General features: G+C 28.7%; 2 protein-coding genes across 2 annotated transcripts in view; one reads left to right on the top strand and one right to left on the bottom strand.

The window, feature by feature from the left end:
• Positions 1 to 5,217, bottom strand: part of Nup50 (nuclear pore complex protein Nup50) — a 7,121-nt gene extending 1,904 nt beyond the window's left edge. Inside the window, exons 1-3 of the mRNA XM_014425589.3 lie at positions 4,862 to 5,217; positions 4,103 to 4,710; positions 1,741 to 1,881 (exon numbers count right to left, since the gene is read on the bottom strand). Coding sequence (XP_014281075.1) covers positions 1,741 to 1,881; positions 4,103 to 4,710; positions 4,862 to 5,017 — 905 coding nt within the window. The 5' untranslated portion in view covers positions 5,018 to 5,217. The remainder of the gene's footprint in view (positions 1 to 1,740; positions 1,882 to 4,102; positions 4,711 to 4,861) is intronic.
• Positions 5,218 to 5,331: 114 nt separating this feature from the next.
• LOC106683873 (uncharacterized) overlaps positions 5,332 to 12,558 on the top strand; it is a gene marked incomplete at its 3' end in the record, with an annotated part of 15,289 nt that continues 8,062 nt past the window's right edge. Inside the window, 8 exon segments of the mRNA XM_014425599.3 lie at positions 5,332 to 5,639; positions 5,821 to 5,853; positions 5,951 to 6,016; positions 6,837 to 7,491; positions 7,567 to 7,633; positions 8,243 to 8,313; positions 9,245 to 9,496; positions 12,160 to 12,354. Of these exon segments, the coding sequence (XP_014281085.1) occupies positions 5,550 to 5,639; positions 5,821 to 5,853; positions 5,951 to 6,016; positions 6,837 to 7,491; positions 7,567 to 7,633; positions 8,243 to 8,313; positions 9,245 to 9,496; positions 12,160 to 12,354 (1,429 nt within the window). The 5' untranslated portion in view covers positions 5,332 to 5,549.

Raw genomic sequence — 12,558 nt, forward strand, 5'->3', positions numbered from 1 at the left:
TTAATTAAATAAAATTATAAATATGCTCCTTCACTGAAGTTATAATGGTCAAATAAAAGAGCACACTTCCTAAATTATATTATTTAAAAAATGATTTTCAAAAGCCAGAAGATCAGTAGTTAATGGTATCTTCGTTTTTTTTTTTCTACCACCATCAGTAATCTTAAATTCATTGACAATCAGAGATGTTTAAGTAAATAAGGTTTTACAATCTTTTTTTTTTCTACCGTTTAAATTTTCTTCCAGTTTCTCGTCACACTTTGAAAAGCTCTGCAGCTGTAAACTTCCTTAGAGGGGTGTTGCTAATAATTTTCAATAGGGTTTAGGTCTGGTGAACATGGTGGCCACTCCAAAACATTTACGGATCATTTTCCAAAAACCAGCCTTAGTATATTCTTAATTTAAAACAAATTTGATCCTTTTTTTTTTTTTTCTCTCAACTTTATTCTTTACAACTTTTCCAACGTTTCAACCCTCAGGCCATTCTCAAGGATACCTTCATATTGATGTAATTTCCTTTTTCAAATCTTAAAAATGTAGGCTAATTGCCTTTGTCCGATTTGCAACTTAAAACAGAACCTTCTGGTTAAAAAGCTTCTGTTTTAAGTTGCAAATGTGAATGAAGGAGGAAAAAAAGTGTTTTATAAAAGATTTAAATCTCGGAAAAAATTATTTAGAAAAGGTTATATGGGACAAAGGCAATTACCCTGCATTTTTAAGATTTGAAAAAGGAAATGACATCAATATGAAGGTATCCTTGAGAATGGCCTGAGGGTCGAAACATTGGAAAAGTTGTAAAGAATAAAGTTGAGAGAAAAAAAAAAAAAGGATCAAATTTGTTTTAAATTAAGAATAAACTAAACCACTCTCAAACAAGAATAAATAAAATAATTAATCAGCCTTAGTATATTGAGACACATGACAAGAGACAGTCTTGTAAAAAATAATAACCTCCACTCAGAAAAGCACATTCAAGCCATGGTTGTAGACTCACAATTCATCCGTTGATAAACCCGCAACTAAAGGTAACTTCCAGATACCTTTATTACTCCCTAAATCATCACCCCCCCCCCATCTCAATTTTGACATTTAAGGCAATTATTTATACTTGTTGAACAACATTCTACAAAAGAATATTCTTTGTCAGGGCCATACTTATAAAAAACAATTTTTCATCGGTAATTATAGTCCACATATCCTGTGGTAAAGCTAACCAATTTTGTACCAATGCCAAGCTTCTTAACTGATTTTAAAAAGAATGACTTTGTCAATTTTGTTTGTATTGAAAACCTATTTCGTCGTTTCCTCCTTCTGGTACAGATCAAAACTTCTTTGTAGCTCTTCTCATGCACTCTGTCTTTGAATTTCCAGTTTTAACCTCACCTTCCCACATTTAGTAATAAAATTCTTCCTACCTCTCTTTGCAGAAAAGAAAGTCGAACCCGCTCAGTTTCTAATCTTCTATTACAAATGAGTTATTACTCTTAACAATTACCAATATTTTTTTAATCAATCAATAGGTTTTTGTAATGTTTAAATTCATAATTTTTCAAAAGTTTAATTATGTCTAAATCTGACAAAAGTAGAAAATGAGAACAAAAACATTAACTGTAGTAGAAAATGGCAAAATCATCAAAAACTGGGGAAATTGTGAAAAGTTTAGTGATTTTGCTGATTATCAAAGGGGATATGGATATCACTCCTGGTAAAAATAATTATAACAACTTAATAATATCACACCTCTGAGAATAAAGGGCATCGTCTTCTGTAACAGGTTTAAAATCATTGACTATGGGGGCCTCATCATCACCTTCGTCTTGATTAGCAGTGCTTTCACTACTACTAGGTGCTCCAATATTTTGTAAAAATGACGGTTTACCACTGCAAAATAAATAAATTTGAACAATTATTACAGATTGAAGAAAACAATGGGATAAATAAACAAAAAAAATATAGCACTAGGAAAAAGATAGATATACAGATACATCCAAAGAGATAGCTAATTATTGTTCTAAAAAACTATAAGTAAGAAATAATATGTTGTAATGAAAATGTAGATATTGGAAGAAGATTGTTGACCATATGAAGTAGATTGTAGAAAAAACTATTTAATATTAGCCAATATCACCCCACTTTGCAGGACGTCGTTAGAATAAATATATATGGAGAAAGTAAGACGCAAATACGCAAACAAAAAATATTTGTTTATAAAAAAAAAAATAACAAGTTTAAATAAATCAATTGGTATCTATGGTAAGTCTTGACACTCCTTATAATATCATCAACAGTTCAGCATTTCGCCCAATTCGCCCATCCCCAAAGACAATCTTAAATATAAATTCACACCTCACATCCAATTTACAAAAAAAATTTTGCAGGCTATTCTGCCCAGGTCGTTAATAACAAATCAAATCACCCTCTTTCATTAATTTTTAAAATTTATGATTTTAGATCACCTAACACAGTTTTATTGATAAGATAGTTGATTGTGTTGAATGATATAAAATTAAAAGTTTTAAAAATTAACAAAATTGTGACAAAATAGGGTGATTTGACTCGTCATTAATAACCTGAGCAGAATAGCCTGTAAAATGTTTTTAATGAATTGAATATGAGGTGTGAATTTATATTTAAGATTGTCCTTGAAGATGACCGAATCGGCTGAAACGTTGGATTGTTGATGATATAATAGTGTTGAGACTTACCAGAGATACTAATTGATTTATTTAAACAATAAATACTAGTCTCAAGAAATTGAAAAGATTATATAAAAATAATTAGTTTGAGTTAAGGAAGTATAAATAAAAGTGTAAATAAAGAACTAGAGTAATAAATTATAGAACAAATCTTATTAGAAATATATGTACATATAGTTGGCTGTAAAAATTGATATATAAGAAGATGGTCAAGGTTGCGGTCAAAAGTGAAACAAAAATAGTTTACAACTATTTATTTTCCGACGTTCGCCCCACTTTGCAGGGCTTCATCAGGGCTAAAAAGATATTTTATATCTTTTACAAAAGAAATTTTGTATCTTTTTAGCCCTGCAAAGTGGGGCGAAAAGTCGGAAAATAAATAGTTGTAAACTATTTTTGTTTCACTTATTAGAAATAGTTGTAAATATGGTAAAAAGGTAGGTTCAGTCTTAAACCTTTTTCAATCAGGATCAAGTATTCCCTTACGGTTTATCTGTTATTTTTAATATTTCCTTGTTATTTGTTACTATACTTTACCTTTGCCACATTTACATCACCTATCTGTTTACCATTTACACCAACCTTTCTACCATATTTACAACTATTTCTAATAAGTATTGATCTACAATTTATTACTCTAGTTCTTTATTCACAATCCTACCACACCTGGCTGTATTTATTAGTAATTAGTTTCCTATCCACCTATATTTATACTTCCTTAACTTAAGATAATTATTATTTTATATATTTTTTTGGGGGGCATTTTTTCTAGTGTTCTATCACTTCTTACAATGTAAACAAGATATATTTCATTTAGCCCTGCAAAGTGGGGCAAACGTTAGTTAACTCGGACTATCTTCCTACAAAAATGTAGATGGTTAATCAATGCAAACCTGATTAACAAAAACAACAAATTAATTCTTAATAATAAACTAATTAATTCTTTATTAACAAAGAATAAGAAGACATAATAGAAGAATCTCAACCCAAAACATATTTTTTAAAAACAATTTAAGGGTTACACCTAAAGATGTAAAAGAACTAGTGTACAAAACGAGCTAAAGCAGTGGGAAACCTCAACATTCCTACCAATAATATCAGTATAACTGCTTTATAAGATCACAGCAGTAAACTTCCACTCACTCGAAAGGGATAAACTGATTCCCCTACACATCGTTTTCAGTGTAAGTCAGACCCATATTGAATTGTAAGTTGCATTCTAGATAAGTGAGTCTGAAGTTGGAGCTACTTTGTAAAATAGTATAAATGTAAAAACTATGCACACAATATGGTCAAAAATGAAAATTCAAAGATTTGCTAAAATTAATATAAAATTTAATTCAACTGTTATGCAGTCATATAAAAACTGTCAATAAAATTATTATAATTATTGCAGCATACATTACCTAGAAAAACCGAACAATGGCTTGGAGTTCAAACTATTTTCACCTAATGATCCAATTCCTGTTTTTAACCAACCACTACTATTTTTGAAGCTTGGAGATGATTCTGGCATCTTAAAAGTTTCTGGTTTAGAATCGGAAGGTTTTGAATCTGTAATGGGCTTTTGATTATTTCCAAATACTGGAGTGAAATTAAATTTTAATTCAGGAGCTTTTTCTGAAGGTTTGGATTCTTCTTTCTGACAATCTATTCCAGATTTAATAGTTTCCAAATGTTTCTCATAATCACGAAATACTGGAGTTAAAACACAGGTTGGGTTTTTTGATACCCACTTCGAAATCCATTCCACTAAGCACTCATTCAAAACCTTAATCTTGGTCGCATGAAGATTTTCATTAGAAGGTTTTGAATCAGCTGGCTTACTCTCTGTTGAAGTTGATGATGACAGAAGTGATGGCATAGCTGAAGGAACTGAAGGACTAGCAGTTTGACTTGATGATCCGTTTAAGTTTGATAAGAAACTAAAGGTGTTTTTCACATCAGGTGTTGTTGAACCAGTGTTTGGTTTAGAGAAACCACTAAAGCCTGAGAACAATTTTGACTGCTCTGGCTGCAAAATAAAATAAATAAAAGGAATTAATCTCTGAAAGTACAAGAAAAACGTATAATAATTAAATAAAAATATTATTTTGATTAATGATAGTAATAACTAGAGAGAAAACAAACTAAACATCAAACATAGGTAAAGCAGAAAATAGTACATTGGTTTTAGAAAATTTCCTCCTGGCAACTTTGATAACCCTTTTCTTCAGAACATCAGGATCTACAGCTTTGAAGGTCCCTGCTTCTTCTGGTTCATCATCAACGTCCCAATTATCACTATTTAACTCAGTTGTAGCACTCCTTTTCTTAGACATAGTATTCAAACAAGAGTAACCTCTTTCTTAGGTAATAACATGAGGTAACGCTACCATCTTGATTTCAAGGATGAACTTATCATTTTTATTTTATTTATCTCTTACTAAATTACAAAACATTTCTGATTTTTATAGCTTAAAACAAATTGAAAAACCGGTAAAATCTTATACTTTAGCAACAGATATCCAATTGAAATCACGATACGGAATAAATATTGTATGTAAACAGGTTTTAAATATCAGAACTCTATTAATTTTTTTATGATATATTATTTACACTGACGTTAACAATCAATACAATTAAAATAATTAATTTCCTGTGATATAAATGTATTTAAGATTCTTTCAAGACCGTTATAAAAATTTTTCATTCCGTTAAGTTTTAAAAAGCGACACAAGAGCGCATCACAGTAGAATTCAATGAATTTGAAGGAAACTATTCATTGATATAACTTCCGTCTGTCAGGTAAAGTCAGGACCTTTTAGGATCTTTTGTTTATTGGGAGCAGTTTCATAGAAATAAATTCTCCTTATGAAGATGGAAGTAGAAGTAGAGAAGCCTATTCATGAAAAAATTATTGCTGTTCAGAATCAATTGAGAATAGCTATTCAAAATCATCATGTAAGTTATATTTTTGCATTTACTCCACTGGAATTAACTATAAAGTCTATTAATAGCTTATTAGCCTTTTATGGTATACTTTTAAATTTACAATTACAAGGTTTCTCACCTCTTATATTCTTTAATCGTATCCTTACTTTTGTGATATCTAATGTTTTTTTTCCTTTGTTTTTATGTGCAGATGTTGGTCCTCCGGAAGAAGAATTTTCCATTGGTAAATCAAATTTTACTTAATTTATAATAAAAAAGTCCATGTATTATGGATTTAATAAGTTCAGGTTTGATACATGTTATTTTTTTGTTCTTTTCAGGATAATGAACTAACTACGCATATCAATGTTATTCAATTTTTGATTTTGAACATGGGCCGGGCTCAGGTAAGATGATTATTTGTTTCTTTTCTCATTATAGTTTTTAGTTTCAAGAATGACATGAGTTTTATGATCCATAATTATATATTTAAGAAACCTAGGTTATGTCGAGATAGTATTTAATATTATCAGATCTTAAATATGCTTTTATCTTTTGATTACTCAATGATTGTATTAGATTTCCTTGTAGGAAGTTAAACTACTATTATTTTGTTATTACTATTATAACTTCAAGATTCTAGTATTTGTTTTTCTTTAAGAATATATATGGATTATTGCTTGATTTCCTTGTCTGCATAATCAATATTTGACTCTTCTGTGATTGTTGTTATCCAAAATTTTATTTCAGCAATAAAAGATTAATGCAAGCAAACTTATTCTGTTTTACAATTTATGAGACAATGCATCATTTATTAATATCTAATTTATCACTTTTATCTTTGTTTTCTGTTCTTATTAATAAGTTTATTGAATGCATAAATTAGTTTTGTTAACTTGTTAGTTTTCTTAACCTTTATTAGTAATTATTATTATATTCTTTGATTGTTGTTCTTGACTTTTCTATTTTCACATATTCCTGTAGGTTAGGTTGTTTCATTATCTATATTACATATTATTTGGAAAATAAATCAAGATTTTCAATCTTAAGTACAATTTTCTTATGTTTATATTTTAAATGTGATGCTGCCTTATTTTTGTTTTATCATACTATCTTTATCTTTGTTTTTTATTCTGGTTGTATTGTTCGTGTTATTGTTTTAATATTTTCTTTCTTTAAATCATACAATGGATGATTCCTTATTGTTTTTCAATTTCTTTATCACAGGCTGAACTGATGTCACGGTTTCGTCAGGAAATTGCAGCAAAGTATGATGTAAAACCTAATAGCCCAGTTGTATCTACTGTTATGAAAAAATTTTTACTTTTCCCTGAAGCTCCCAAAAACATTCCTGTTTATAAACCTGTTGTTAAGACTAGCAGTGATGAAAAGAAAATCAGCTCTTGGAGGCCAAAGGCTATGAAATCATTGCTCAGAGTTAATAATTATGATAATACTGAAAAGAATAAATTTCTCAATATTGGTAATCAGAAAGTAAACGCATCTGATGTCACAGTTGATGGTTCGAAGATCAAAATCGTTTACAAAGGAAAAAAAGAAAGTCAGAATTCTGTACTCATCCAACAGCCAAAAAAACTTCAATCGGTACTCAAATCTAAAAATGTCAAAGCTACTAATACTAACGATAAAAATGAAACTAATGAAGAGGGACGTAATTCTCCAGAGTCTTCTTCAAGCAGTTCAGGAAGTGATTTAAAATCTAAGGTTTCTTCTTCACGAAGTAATAGTCCTGTTGAAGAAAATGATGTTATCGAATCACCTACTAGAAGAATGGATACCCGATACGGGAGGAAATATGAAGCAAAAATGCTTGGAAAAACTAAAATTAAAATATTATGTGACCAAAACAATCCTGTTAAAAGTAAGCATTTATTTTTGTATTTAATGATTTAAGTTATGTTCATTTGCAATTATCTTAATTTTATTATTTTTTTAGAAGAAACCATGGAAGTAGCTAATGATTCAAGCGGACAAGATAGCAAACCAACATTACCAGTAAATAGGTAAATTTTCCCTTTTTATCATTATTCAGAAAATGTTCTGGCATTCAATCAATGGTTTTTTATCTTGATGTTTGTTTGACTTATTATTGACTTTGTTGTCAAAATAAAATAATTTATTATTTTCATTGGTAGTTTCGTAATTTATAATTTAAAGAAGTAATATTGAGAATTATAATTGAAGTGAAACCTAATGATTTACTTAATCCAATGCCTTGCAAGTATCTACTAGTCATTGTTGGTTAATTTGTTGAGTTTCATGATACCTGATTATCTTTCAGTTTTTTATCTAAATTCAAAAATGAATAATTTGTTATTAACACAAATAACAACTGATCCACTTTTACTCTCAACTATTTATTTCAAAACATCTCCGAAGTTTCAGCCCTCAGGCCATTCTTGAGGAGACAACCTATAAAATTTGTTTTTATATTATTATTACATTATTTCCTCACACAATACTAATGTTTTTGAATATACCTTAATCATTGATGTCATATATCCTTTAAAAATAATTTATTTTTAGTCATGTAATACTTATTTAAGATTTTATCATTTAAATCGTGTTCATTGTATGTTGCAGTATGAATAATAATTTTTTTATTTTTTCAGAACTAAATCTATTAATCAGGAGCCTGTTACAATTGATGAAATTGAAAAAGAAGTTTTTCTAGGGTTCTTTGGTAAGTCCTATTTTAGATTCAATCTGGTGCCTATTTAATTCTCACACACATAGTGGTAGGAGTTCTTTTCTAAAAGTAATTCTTGACATATCACTCACGCAGCAAAAGTCATATACCTCAAAATCGAGAATTCGATTAAAGCAATTTTTTTTTTATTTTACAAATTTGGGAATAGTTTTAAATATTTTTATGTATTGAAAAGTTATACCATAATATGTTAACTTAATTATTTATCCAAGACCTAATTTTTCCTGAATGAATGTTATGGAGTTTCTCGAATATTCAACTTTAAGTTTAATTACTTATTAGTTTACCAGATGAGGAATTCATCAATAATTAATAAAAGAACTTATCACTGATCCAGAAAAATAATGATACAACTCTAAACTTTGTTAAATTGACTTTTTTGTGTTGGTGGGCTCAAAAATGTGTTTACTTGATGTTTCTGCATCTTGATGTTGATAAAAATTCACTTATTAGTGATTATAATTGTATTCAAAATTCTTGTATTAGTATATAAGAGACATAAACAAAGACAGGCGTAAACAAATAGTCCACCCAACTTGCCAATGTTAATGTTTAACTGTCTTACTTTAACAATAAAAATAGTTCTCGTTCATCTAATAAGTCCACAATCCAAAAAATAAAAATAGATTTTATTTTAAATGCAATTTTATTAACTTTATATTAATAAAGATAACTTAGCAGCCTTAATAGTTGGTACAAACAATATAATGTTTGTTTTTAATTGAAAAATGGTGGATCATATTTTTGAAATCCGACTCAAAAGTTCATTGAATTTTTCTGTTTAATGATGTTAAATAATAATTATTTGTGATAACTTGGTTTCGGTTTTTTAATTTTTGCCATGTAGGGGGTAAGAAATCTCTAAGTGTTACGGTGACTATACATAATTTTTTTTTTTTTCCAGGTTTGGTTAGCAAAGAGAAATGTGAAGTTCTCAAGAGGAAACGTTGTGAAAGAAAGAGGAGGAGTGTCGCAGGACAAAGTAGTCTATATTCCGATTACTTCCAACCTCAACCAAAACGAACTTATACACCTCGTAAACCTCCAGCTCCCGTGGCTAATAGCAATGCTGTAATTGTGGAATCACCTCCTGTTGATGACGATGAGGATGAAAAGCCAACAAAAACTAATTCTTGCATCATCTGTCATGAAGAAGGTATGATGATAAACATAAAGTAATATTTGATTATTTTAGAAACATTAATTTATTGCTATTATCCAATCCAAGAATTTATGAACTCATCCAGCTCATTTCATGTTCATAATTTTTAAATGATTGATTTAAAACTACGTTATCAACTCTTGACTCCTAGAATTTGAAATAAATTGTATTCGTATAATTCTATGAGGAGATGGTCAGAGGGGGGAGGAGAGGAGAGGAAGGGTGTGATCAGCAAAGATACACAAATAAACTAAACTTATTTATTTCTGCCAACATTTCGACCTGAATTTCAGGGCCTCATCAGGCCTGAAAAAACAACAAAAAAAAGGTAACAACCTTAAATGAGAGAAGCTTAAAAATTAAAAATGAAGCCCTGCAACATGGAGTGAAACGTTTGCTCATAATAATAAGTTTTACAACTTTTTGGGTTTTTCTTTGACCTCACCCGGATCATCTTCCGCTTAATACACGGTCAATCAGCGATCTTCCAGTATGTCTCAAATAGTAATTAAACTATTTAATATGAGCTAACTTTTCCCCCTATGTTCATCAGGGCTAGAGAAGATATAAACACTAAAGTAAGGTTATAAAGTTAGAAAATAGGTAATGTGAAATAAAAGTAAACTGAGGTGTGGTTAATTATGATTTACAACGTGAAAATTTACAAAAAAAAAACTACAGTGAAAAGTATAAATATACTAGAAACACAAAAAAGTATTAAATATATCATAAAAAGAAAAATAAATAAAAAAATATAAAAAGTAGATAAAATAGAAATATTAAAATATAGTACCCACTTAATGACAGAAAAAGGGGAATATGAATAAAAGAAAATAATAAGGAACAAAGTTATATTATTAAAGAATAATTTTACATTAAAATTATATTATATCTTTTTGCTTTCAAATGAAATGTATTAGTTAACCGCCAAAACTCCCCTCCCCATCATATCTCTTCCTGTTTTGTTTTTTTATTTTTATTTTCATTATATGCCCAATACTTTTTTATAATTTTTGTTTATTTATCCTTTTCACTGTAATTTTTTTTTTTTTTGTAAATTTTCACGTTTTACATTGTTCATTTTTATATAAATTTTCATATATTTATAATCATAATTGGTCAACCCTCAGTTTACTTTTATTTCATGTTATCTATTTTCTTACTTTGTTATCTTATTTTAGTGTTTGTATTTTTTATATTCCTGATGAAGCCCTGTAATGTGGGGCGAAACGTTGGTTCATATTGAATAGCTTAATTAATATTATATATATTATATACATATACATATAGTTGACCATATAACTTAAAATATGAAAAAGATGGCCAGGGTTGCTGTCAAAAAGAACAAAATAATTTTTAGCCATTTAATGTCCGACGTTTTGCCCCAATTTGCAGGGCTTCATCAGGGCTAAAAACAACTAAGAACATTCTAGCAATAAGATACAAAAAGGTAAATTAAGGTAGGATAAATATTATGTAAAAAAATTAAGTGATAAGAAAATTATATTTAAATAAAACGAAGGAAGACATAAAATAGTTTTAATATAAAATAAACTTGAATAAACAATGATAAGAATAAAAAATTAGGTAACAATGGTAATAATAAAAAGTTACATAAAATATACGGTTAAAAAAGTACAGGAGACGCATATAAAACGAAAAAAGACAGAAAAGTAGATGTGGGAACCCAAAATTTAAACACACTAACATACGGAAAATGAAGGAGAAAGTTGAGATTAAATAAAAGTTGTGAAAGAATAAATAAAAATAAAATTAATAATTATTATAATAAATGAGCAAAGAACAAATCAGGACTACCTACCTGTTCAAAGCGATAGGTTTAACAGACATTAACAACAAATCGGAAGCGTGGAGGGGAGGTGGCCGGCAGTTTAACGGTTATATTTCTTTTTCAAATACATCACGTATACAGGGAATAGTTATAAAAATATGACAAAAAAATGAAAAATAATACAAGAAAGATATAGAAATATGATGATGATAATAATAATAACTATAATAATTTTCAGATTCAGAAATGACTAAGTATAAATAGAGTGATATATTACATAACTAATAATATACACTGAAGAAAATATAGTTAAGATAGTAAATACAATATTGGATATAATAACAGTAATTGTAAAAGAAGTAAATAAATAATAAGTAAAAGTAAATAAAGAATATTAAATAAAAAGGTGTAAAAATAAAATACAAAATAATTAGACAATGATAACAAATATTTGTTTCAACTGTTTCAAAAATAATATATAGTTTAATATTTTAGTTTTTTCTTTGATCGCACCAAGACCACCTTCCTTTTAGATATAGTAATTTCAATTTAAGTTCAGTGATTGTTTGAGTTAATATTGAAATTGTAGTAAAATTCATGCAGTAATACCCCTTGTCTCACTTTCCTCTCCGAAAGATAATTCATAAACATGCTATCAGAAATTCACATTTCCGTGATAAAATGTAGTGTGAGCTGCAATAAGTGAAAGAATCAAACTTCCTAATTTCATATTCCAAGCCATTCCTAAAACGCTTGATATCCTCTCCTATTCTGTATGTTGTATTAATAATTTAGAGAAACTAATTGAAAATATAATGATAAGTAAAAGTTATAATTTTTATTTATTTTTTTATAATTGTTCCAGGGATCTTAGAAGTATGTAACTCTTGCAGTGAAATGTATCATTACAAGTGCATACCCGCTTCAAATAAAGGCTATTGCCCGAATTGCATGGCCCAAACTACTAACATTCCTAGTATCGTTGGGGCTAATAACTCTGCTGGAAACGCTTCAAGTTTGGAACTCATTAAGCGATATTCTAATGATGAGCAATCATCAGGTAATAACTAGCTGATATTTCATTTGAATGTAACCTTTTCTCGCTTTATCCTGAACCTGCTTTGCTAACTAATTATGTTTTCAGCCTGGTTTATTTTGAGGTAACTGTGTCACTAATTGTTTTTATCATATTTTCCCCAATAATACTTTTGCACTGTATCCAAAATCTGTATCTGGGTTTTGGGAATGTCTGATATGTATATAT

The sequence above is a fragment of the Halyomorpha halys genome, unplaced genomic scaffold, assembly GCF_000696795.3.
Source record: "Halyomorpha halys isolate HHAL.00 unplaced genomic scaffold, Hhal_1.1 Scaffold28.1, whole genome shotgun sequence".
NCBI classification, from domain to species: Eukaryota; Metazoa; Arthropoda; class Insecta; order Hemiptera; family Pentatomidae; genus Halyomorpha; species Halyomorpha halys.